At 39.8% G+C, this 10,540-nt stretch overlaps 1 protein-coding gene across 4 annotated transcripts in view; it reads left to right on the top strand.

Annotated features, from left to right (window-relative positions):
- Positions 1 to 8,974, top strand: part of RWDD4 (RWD domain containing 4) — a 21,990-nt gene extending 13,016 nt beyond the window's left edge. For 2 of the 4 annotated variants that reach the window (XM_032298731.1, XM_032298735.1), the window contains 3 exons: positions 1,644 to 1,693; positions 6,609 to 6,686; positions 7,148 to 8,974. In XM_032298731.1, coding sequence (XP_032154622.1) covers positions 1,644 to 1,693; positions 6,609 to 6,686; positions 7,148 to 7,153 — 134 coding nt within the window. In that variant the 3' untranslated portion in view covers positions 7,154 to 8,974. Of the gene's footprint in view, positions 1 to 1,643; positions 1,694 to 1,827; positions 1,831 to 6,608; positions 6,687 to 7,147 lie in introns of all 4 variants that reach the window. The other 2 variants (XM_032298733.1, XM_032298734.1) reach the window with 1 other exon arrangement.
- The last annotated feature ends 1,566 nt before the right edge of the window (positions 8,975 to 10,540 follow it).

Below are 10,540 nucleotides of genomic sequence, written 5' to 3'. Positions count from 1 at the left end.
TAATGGTGAAACCCCGTCTCTACTAAAAATACAAAAAATTAGCTGGGCATGGTGGTACGTGCCTGTAATCCCAGCTACTCAGGAGGCTGAGGCAGTAGAATTGCCTGAACCCAGGAGGCGGAGGTTGCGGTGAGCCGAGATCGCACCATTGCATTCCAGCCTGGGTAACATGAGTGAAACTCCGTCTCAAAAAAAAAAAAAAAAAAGTGTCTCTTTACTGAGAAGAACCGACCCTTTTATTTTGGTGAGGGCCTTTTAAATGCCCTTTCTTTTGTAATGGAATGGCAGTTTTTTTGGTTTGTGTTTTGTTTAATGTCTGTCTGTGGCAAATAGCAGCTCTGTGTTTGTCCCCAAAATACATTTTTTAAATGGTAATGGTTTATGAAAAAAAAAAAATCTAGGAATTCATTATACCTAATGTCAGAGCACCATTAAAGGATAAAAACAACCGAAGCAGTAAATTGTTAGCCATTACTTTCTGTTGTCTAGAATTTGGTTTCTCTCTCTCTGAACGTTGTAGCATCTCTATCAGTTAGGTACTATTGCTTTCATGCACAATGACCTACGATCACTCATTTCCATTTCATTACTATCTCCCTACCTTTATCTGTTTGATGATGTTCCCCTAAAGCCATTACCTTCCTATAATGACAGTATAGGAGTTTGTGACTTGGAGCTTTCTTTCTAAATAAAACTTTAATGGGACAGCCATGGCATATGGTGATGTGCTCCTTTTAACCGGTAACCAGTGGGATATGATTCTTCTTGGCATGAAGGAGAAAAGAACCGGTATCATCTAAAATTGAGCTGCAGTAATATTGCTTCTCTCGTATAAGTATCGTGGGTTAATTTCTTTTTCCCTAGCTGGAAAATTCATATAATGTACTTGTTTTGAGTGTTTCCAGTTTTGAAGGTTTCATAAAGTTGAGACATCTATGGCATACATTAAGCATAAAGGAAATCAGGCCATTTTTAAATTGAAGAATTTGTAGATAGTATTTGGTAAGCTATTCTTTGAATATTCCGTTGAAAGAATAAAAGCACTTTGTAAACTATTATAAGCTAATTTCCAAGCAATCCCAACAGATTAAAGCCCTTTTTAAAGAATGTTAGATTAAATAATGAATATTTTATCAGAGCATAGCAACTAATACATAAGTTAGCCAGCCTTCCTCTTAGTCTTGAAGCCAAGCCAGACATATGTTTGTTGGTCTTCCTGTCTTGAGCCTGGCTTCTGGATGTGAAATGCTAATTTAGTAAACAGAACAGTGCAAGTTCTTTCTTGAATAAGCAATGACCTTAGATAAAGCAGAAGCTTCATGCAAATGTATGAAACTAATAAATGGATTAACTGCTCTTCTGGCATTGCCAACCCATCTCCGTATTTTTTTCCTTGCTTTCAGACTTTGTCTTGGATAGCAATATCATAAATGTAAAAAAGGAATATACCTAAAATATTCTGCCAGTATTCCCGGAGAACAGTATTGATTCATAATGATAAACTGTTTTTCCAACTTAGTAATATGTATTTAAATTTTTGATCTATTTGTTGTGTATAATAGTATAAAAATCTTATTTAGAATATTAATTTAAAACTAGCTGGTTGGTCTTAGAAATAAAGTTACTATTTTTTAATCTTCTAGATCACAAAGGAGAACTTCCTCGAGGCTGGAACTGGGTTGATGTTGTGAAGGTATATAACATTTATATTCTAGTCTTTAAGCTTGTTATAATTGTTACCAGCAAGTAATGAAATTCCTATTTTTTGTTTCCCTCTTCACAACCTTTGGAATTTACTGGGATGTCTGTTTCCTTTTTCACATTCAGCATGTAAGTATTGTTGAAAAACCTTTCACATTCTTCTCTTCCCTACACTCTCAATTTTAGATATTCTTTTTTAAAAATGAAAAATTTACAGAAGTAAGTTATAACTACAAAATAGTATGACTCTGTAAGTACATCTTAAGAATGCAGATGCGGCCGGGCGCGGTGGCTCACTGCTGTAATCCCAGCACTTTGGGAGGCCGAGGCGGGCGCATCATGAGGCCAGGATATGGAGACCATCCTGGCCATGGTGAAATCCTGTCTCTACTAAAATACAAAAAATTAGCCAGGTGTGGTGGTGTGCGCCTGTAGTCCCAAGCTACTCAGGATGCCGAGGCAGGGGAATAGCTTGAATCCGGGAGACAGAGGTTGCAGTGAGCCAAGATCGTGCCACTGCACTCCAGCCTGGCGAAAGAGCGAGACTCTGTCAAAATAAAAAAAAAAAAAAAGAATGCAGATGCATAGGGCGTGGTGGCTCATGCCTGTAATCCCAGCACTTTGGGAGGCCAAGGTGGTTGGATCACCTGAGATCACAAGTTCAAGACCAGCCTGGCCAACATGGTGAAACCCTGACTCTACTAAAAATACAAAAATCAGCTGGGCGTGGTGGCATGAGCCTGTAGTCCCAGCTACTCAGGAGGCTAAGGCATGAGAATCGCCTGAACCCAGGAGGCAGAGGTTGCAGTGAGCCAAGATCGTGCCACTGCACTCCAGCCTGGTTGACAGAATGAGCCTCCACCTAAAAAAATAAAAATTGGTTCTTTACCTGATGGGAAAGAAGAAAAAAAAAATGAAGAATGCAGATGCTTAAATATGACTCTAAGTTATCAACAATATATGGAAACTGAAGAAAACCAGACATGGAAAAGAGTGTTTTAATTTATTAGAAATTACTTTTTTGTTTTTTGTTTTTGAGACAGGATCTTGCCCTGTCACCCACGCTAGGTGGTGGCATGATCACAGCGGCTCACTGCAGCCTTGACCTCCCAGGCTTAAGTGATCCTTAGCCTCCTGACTAGCTGGGATCAAAGGCATGCGCCACCATGCCCAACTAATTTTCTTATTATATGTAGAGACAGATATGTTGGCCAGGCCTGTCTCGACCTCCTGGGCTCAGGTGATTCTCCCACCTCAGCCTCACAAAGTGCTGGGATTACAGGCATCAGCCACCACACCTGGCCCCAGTTTTTGTGGGTTTTGTTAAGGACAGATCTTAAATGTAGTTGTTCATCATATCAAGAACAATTTTCTGTTTTCATTTAAAATTGTTGCTTTCATTTTGAATTTTTCTGCCTACATGTCTCAAATTGTTCTTATATTAGCTGTAGTTTCAAATACGTTAAACTACTATTTAACACAGTAAATGAATTATTTTTGTAGAACTTGATGAAATAAATTTTGCATTCCAGTTAATGCCACACCTCCTGTGAGAAGCGTTTAACGTGATGCAAGGGTAGTTAAAGATTAGGGTTTTAGTGAGGACCCGCAGACACAGGGAGCGTCCAGGCAGTGGATTCTTAAACCTTTTTGCTTTTTGTTTTGGGTTTTCTGTTGTTGTTGTTGTTGTTGTTTTTGAAGACAAGGTCTGGCTCTGTCGCCCAAGCTAGAGCGCAGTGGCGTGGACGTGGCTCACTGCAGCCGTGACCTTCCTGGAAATGCGATCCTCTCACCTCAGCCTCCCATGCAGCAGGGGCCGCAGGCATGTACCACCACACCCCTCTAAGTTTTTGCTTGTTTGTTTTTGAGACGCAGTCTCACTTTGTTGCTCAGGCTGGAGCGCAGTGGTGCAATCTCGGCTCACTGCAGCCTCCACCTTGAGTTCAAGGGATTTTCCTGCCTCAGCCTCCCGAGTAGCTGGGATTACAGGCATGTGCCACCACACCTGGCTAATGTTTTTGTATTTTAGGAGAAACGGGGTTTCACCATACTGGCCAGGCTGGTCTCAAACTCCTGACCTCAAGTGATCTGCCCACCTCGGCCTCCCAAAGTGCTGGGATTATAGGTGTGAGCCACTGTACTCAGCCTATTTTGTTAATTTTTGCTAGAGACAGGGTCTCCCTTTGTTGCCCACACTGCTGGTCCCATACTCCTGGGCTCAAGTGATCCTTCCACTGTGGCCTCCCAAAGTGCTGGGATTATAGGCATGAGCCACTGCTTATAGCTATTTTCTTTTTTTGTTTTGAAACCAAATCTTGCTCTGTCACCCAGGCTGGAGTGCAGTGGCATGATCTCAGCTCACTGTACCTTCCCCTCCTGAGTTCAAGCAGTTCTTGTGCCTCAGCCTCCCAAGTAGCTGGGACTATAGGCTCATGCCACCACACCGGGCTAATTTTTGTATTTTTAATAGAGATAGGGTTTCACCATGTAGACCAGGCTGGTCTCAAACTCCTGGCCTCAAGTGATGGCCCTGCCTCTGACTCTCAAATTATTTGTATTACAGGTGACAGCCACCATGTCCAGCCCTGGCCATTTTCTTAGACTTTATTTTAAAGCCAGCTGTTTGGTCCATGGAATGCATTTTCTATTGAAGCTTCAAAATAATCTTTGTGCTTCTAGTAACTGGTACAAAAACATTTCCTGGGAATGGGGCCTTAAGGGACAATTGGAAGAAACACACTGTTTCCTCCTCCCCTATATAAGATGCTTGTATGAGTGAAGCCTCTCTGGCATTCTCTCATTTTCCCAGGCCCTTCTCCACCGATGCTTGATGGACACTTCATGTTGTCCTACGTGTACTAATATATAGCCTAACCAGCTAAATCCATTCTTTCCTCCAAGTGTGCTATGCTCCAGAATGAACAATTTGCTTTTTTTTTTTTTTTTGGAGATGGAGTTTTACTCTTGTTGCCCAGGCTGGAATGCAATGGTGCCATCTTGGCTCACTGCAACCTCTGCTTCCTGGGTTCAGGCGATTCTCCTGCCGTAGCCTCTAGAGTAGCGGAGATTACAGGCATGCGCCACCATGCCCAGCTAATTTTGTATTTTAAGTAGAGACAGGGTTTCTCCATGTTGATCAGGCTGGTCTTGAACTCCCGACTTCAGGTGATCCGCCCACCTCGGCCTCCTGTAGTGTTGGGATTACAGATGTGAGCCTCCACGCCTGGCCAGAATGAACAATTTTCATAGTCAAAATGTTGCCTCTCTCAGTGCAGCTCTAAGTTGAAAGTGAGAAGAAAAAGAATCTGTTCTAAAGATGTTGATAGTGCTCCTCCTTCCCTAGCTCCAGAAGCTTTTATTTTTCAGTCCTTGTTAATATAAATGGAATTACAGTTTGTAACAAAGAGTAAAATTCAAATTATCCAGTAATCTTGGGAGGTGAAAGAGTTCTTTTTCTTTTTTTTTTTTTTTTTTTTTTTTGAGACAGAATTTTCCTCTTGTTGCCCAGGCTGGAATGCAGGGACGCGATCTCAGCTCACCGCAACCTCTGCCTCCCATGTTCAAATGATTCTCTTGCCTCAGCCTCCCAAGCAGCTGGAATTACAGGTGTTTGCCACCACACCCGCTACTTTTTGTATTTTTTAGTGGAGATGGGGTTTCACCATGTTGGCCAGGCTGGTCTTGAACTCCTGACCTCAGTTAATCCACCTGCCTTGACCTCCTAAACTGCTGGGATTACAAGCATGAGCCACCGCGCCCAGCCTGAAAGAAGATATTTTTTAAGGAGGTTACTACCTAGACATAATTTGGTCTCTGAATCTATTATGCTAAGCTAGTGGTTTTCAACTGTGGGCTTTGGACCCCTGGGAGGTCCCTGAGACCCTCTTAGGGAGTATGCAAGATCAAAACTATTTACATAATAATGCTAACATGATGTGTGCCCTTTTAACCCTTTTTTTTTTTTGAGACACAGCCTCACTCTGTTGCCCAGGCTGGAGTGCAATGGTCCAATCTTGGCTGACTGCAACCTCCGCCTCCCAGGTTCAAGCAATTCTCCTGCCTCAACCTCCCAAGTAGCTAGGATTACAGGCGCCCGCCACCACACCCAGCTGATTTTTGCATTTTGAGTAGAGACAGTGTTTCACCATGTTGGCCAGGCTGGTCTCAAACTCCTGACCTCAAGTGATCCACCTGCCTCAGCCTCCCAAAATGCTGGGATTACCAGCTCAAGCCACCATTCCCAGCCTTAACCCATTTTCTTATGAATCTTTTCTGGTGTTTCCAGAGGATGCATGACATTTGATGATGCCATCACTAATACTCTTAAAGCACTAAGAGAATGTGTGCTTGTATATTCTTGTGTTTGCCAGAATTTTCTCAGTTAATAGGTTGAGGATGTGTGTATTAACCCAGATCGTTCTAAGTACTTCTACTGTGTTCTTAGTACTTCTACTGTGTTCTTAGTACTTCTACTGTGTTCTTAGTACTTCTACTGTGCTGCTGTTAGCTGTCTTCCATTATACCTGATTTACTGTTGAAGCATATTTGTGAGAAGCCAGCTATCTTCCACTGAAATAGATAATAAAGAGATTTGGTGGGACATGGTGGCTCACACCTGTAATCCCAGCACTTTGGGAGGCTTAAGCAGGAGGATTGCTTGAGCCCAGGAGTTCAAGGCCAGCTGGGAAACTTGGTGCGAATCCCTCTCTACAAAAAGTTTAAAATTTTTAAGAGTGTGAAGAGGTCCTTGGGCCAAAATATTTGAGAACCAGCACCTTTAGTAGCTTCTGCTTTTCATGGCTTCCCACACTCTCTGGACTCCCTGGAGTTGTTGGGTACAGTAATCTTTCTCATGGGGCACTAGTCTCATCAGAATCGCCTTGCTATTTTATCTGCCCCTCTTACCCCAAATTTGCCAACCCCTACCAAAGATTTTTCTCAGAAAAAAATTGCAACACAAAAATAAGACTCTTATCATGTTTTCAAAACTATAAGAATGTGTTGTCTGGTTAAGATGGTAAATCTTATATTACATATTATTTTTATTTGACCACAATTTAAAATTATTTTTTAAAAAATGTTAAAAGAATGTATGATAGAAAACAAGAACTAGAAGAATGTCATTCGTTTTATAAATGGTACCTTCTGTTTGTATATTCTTGTTTCCAGTTTATTTCCTAAGAAGCTTCAAGAGTGTCCCACTCACCAACACACCTGCCACCCTTGTTCTGTTGAGTATAGATTTTTGTCAAGGTTGTGTTTTGAAAACTGCTTGAATTAGCTGAGCTAGAAGTTGAAAAGTGTGATAAAAGCTATAGGTGATTTAAGTTACTTGAAACTTGTTGCCTACAGTTTATTTAATTTTGATACTCCATGGAAATAATGAACTCAGAAAATATTGCCTAAACTTGTTGACTATTTTCTGTTTTTTGGTTTTTTTTTTTATAGTTAAGCAAAACTGGCTCTAAGGATGATGAGTAGCACTTGGAATTTGAGACGAAGAAAGAGCATTCTTTAAAAAGTAAACTGGGTTCAAAATCTTCCATTGCTATTTTCTGGTATTGAGGTGGCTTTTTATAAAACACAAATTTTTGTATGTTTCTTACATTAAAAATGTTGTAAGTTGAAAGTTCATGAAGAGATCTGGTTATATTAAATTATTTTCACAAACTTGCCTTAATAAAAGGTGAAAATGTTACTGTTTAGTATACTTTATGAAGCCTCTTGAGCTTTGTAAATGGACAGGCATGGGTAATAAGAATCAGTGTTAATTTATATGCTCTTATCCTGGTGGATGTGATATTTTCTTAAAGGAGTATGAAGCCTTTTTCAAACCATCACCCCAGTGGAGCAGAGTACTAAATGAATAATTACTCCATAGTGCAATCCATATTAATAGTCTTCTCATCTTACATAAAGTCTTCATTTCTTCTTTTGCTTAATTACTGAACCATAAATTGCTTCAGAGAAGTTCAAATGCTGGTATTTGAACTTTATTCATGATATTCTTTGCAGTTTCTTTTAATTTTTGAAAGGTGAACTGCTTCCCTTGAATAAATTAATATCTATTTACACTTTTGATTTGGATCAAGATGTTTGATCATGAGTGCTTTGAATGATATGTGGAATAGGAGAATATGAAAACAAATCTGCCAAATACACTAGAAAGCATTGTAATAAGAAATGCTGGCTCTTACTTAAAACATTCTCTTTTGCATATACCAGGATGGGAGTAAAAGATGCCTTAATATTTAATTTTTGTATTGTTGGAGACATTGATTTTAATAAAACCCTATTTATCTGCTGTTGTGTGCTTTTAGTTGTTGGATAACTGGGGTCTCCTAAATGGTTCAACATAAAACCACATTTCAAGTCTTTTTTCTTTTTGGAGTGTCTTTTCAAGTACTCAAATGTATTTTGCAACCTGAGCATCTTTTTAATCATATACGTGGGAGTCTTTTAAATGCTCAGCAGTTATACGTGCTTGATTTAAAAAAAAAAAATAGAGGAAACCATTGGTCTAGTTGTACCAAGAAAAGTTTCTGATGTTTGTGTGTGTTGTACAGTGATTTTGTATATGTGCCCAGCTTTAAGAATACATAAAACTACTGTTATATGTGGTAGGGAGATTGTTAGCTTCTCAAGTTACACCTGTGCTTGGGTCTGAGTTTTTATAGAATAATACTCGTTTAAAGAAGTTAAGAGCAGTTTGAGTTGTATCCGTGGTTTTTACTGGTTAACTGACTTCAGCTAAATAGTTTGAATTATAGAGTAAGTATAATTACAGCGAAGGAGTTAATCTCATTTTCAAAAGCCGAATCACATTTTATTTCTTGAATTAATATAGAGCAAAACATGATAAAATTCAGGGCTACTGGAATTCGCCAACTTTTGTTTCAGGGTTGTATGTGGGTAGTGTCTGTTGTATTGGTTTGTTTTTTTGTTTTTGAAGAAACATCTGCTAGTGGAATAAAATACTTGGTTTTGCTCTGAGGATTCTGAAATTGTTCAGGCTTATTATGGCTCATAGATTACAGAGAATGATGCTAGTTACATGCCAATGAACTATTTTTACTCTTTTTATATGAAATGTACAAATTTCTAGGGGTGGTGGTGACGGTGGTGCCTCTTATTTCCTTATGTGAAACACTTGAACAGTCTCATCAATATTGCCGTCATCCGTTTAACACGCCCAGTATATTTTCTCAATGTCTGTCTACTTAAATTTTGTGGAGCGTCACAATTCATAAGCAATAAAGTCTGAATTATACACGGTGATTTTTCTGCACGTTTTATTTCAAATCACTTCAGAGAGAATTGTTGATTTTATAAATCTGCATAGCCTTATGGTGTAAGATGTAACCCTCCTCCTAGAAACTATTCAAAATGTTGGATTAAAAAATGTTTTTCAAATGAGCTCACAGAAGATAAGTAATGCCCAGAGTCTAAAAAATTCAGTGGAAGTTGGAACGTAGAGGTTAAGGACAGCTTTAGTTTTCACAGTTTCAAGGGCCCAGAAGACAAGAGATGATGGCTAGGATCAGCCCAGGTTAGGGAGTTATACCCCTGAAACATCTATGAAACTGATGCCCAATCCCCAGTGGGAGCCCCAGAGAAATTTTCTGTCTTGAACTGTGGTTCTGGATGGAAAAGTAAAATATAAGTATATACATAAACAAGTGGATACACACACACACACACACACACACACACACACACCCCTCTGACAGTTTGTGCCCCCAAGTTACCTCACACTTGGATTTCAGCACAAATTCCTCCTCCGTGTGTGATTTAACAGATAAAAACCCTCAAGCCAATATTTTAGTTGAAAGTAGTACCAAATCGGTAAGGGCTCTAGGTAACTGAGAAATAAACACACACCTGTTCTGTTTTTTCAGAACTCAACTTCAACCGAGACCACCAATGAGTGCCCTATAAAGAGTTTATGGACTGTGCCCTCAAAGTCAAAAATGACAATACATAAAAGCAAGGCATGAGAGCCTGCCAAAACAACCGTAGGGGCATAGGAGCCACACGGAGATAGTGATACCATACAGACTCTAAGTGTGTTTTCAATAAATAAGAAACTGAATAGAGAACAAGAAAATTATCAAACAGATTTGAAAACCAAAGAGAACTTTATGAAATGAAAAAATAATTGAAGTTAAAGATGACTAATACACTTTCAGTGAACCTTGACAAATCCGCTATGTATAAATATCCTGGGGAATGAAACTGGTACTAGGCCAGCATTTTGGGTTTTCTCTTTTTGACTGCAGCATTAGAATAATTCCACATCATTTCTTCACAGGCTACAACTTTTTTATTTGTTGGCATGATTGAAGCTTTCACCAAGACCTGTTGGTACTGTAGATACGCCTAACCCTAGGTAGTGGAATTTTTTTGGAGGGTTTTTTTTGTTTGTTTTTTTTTTTTTTTTTTGTAGAGAGATAGGGTCTTGCTCTGTCACCCAGGCTGGAGTGCAGTGGCACAATCATAACTCATTGCAGCCTCCCCAGCACCTAGGCTCCTGAGTAACTAGGACTCCAGATATGTAGAAGAGAGCAGTTTTGAGGATTTGGCTGACGTTTCCAGAAGGCTATCTGTGATTGCTTTAAAAATAAGTTTGGCAGAGCACATTGGCTCACTCCTGTAATCACAGCACTTTGGGAGGCCGAGGTGGGCAGATAAAGTTTGAGGCCAGGAGTTCAAGACCAGCCTGGCCAATATAGCAAAATCCTGTCTCTACTAAAAGTACAAAAAAAATAAGCTGTGCATGGTGGCAGGCACCTGTAATCCCAGCTACTCGGGAGGCTGAGGCACAAGAATCGCTCGAACC

The sequence above is a fragment of the Sapajus apella genome, unplaced genomic scaffold, assembly GCF_009761245.1.
Source record: "Sapajus apella isolate SASKATOON/1434 unplaced genomic scaffold, GSC_monkey_1.0 scaffold39, whole genome shotgun sequence".
In the NCBI taxonomy this organism is placed as follows: domain Eukaryota; kingdom Metazoa; phylum Chordata; class Mammalia; order Primates; family Cebidae; genus Sapajus; species Sapajus apella.
The sequence above is the reverse complement of the archived record's forward strand: the minus strand, read 5'-3'. Positions and strand labels throughout refer to the sequence as shown.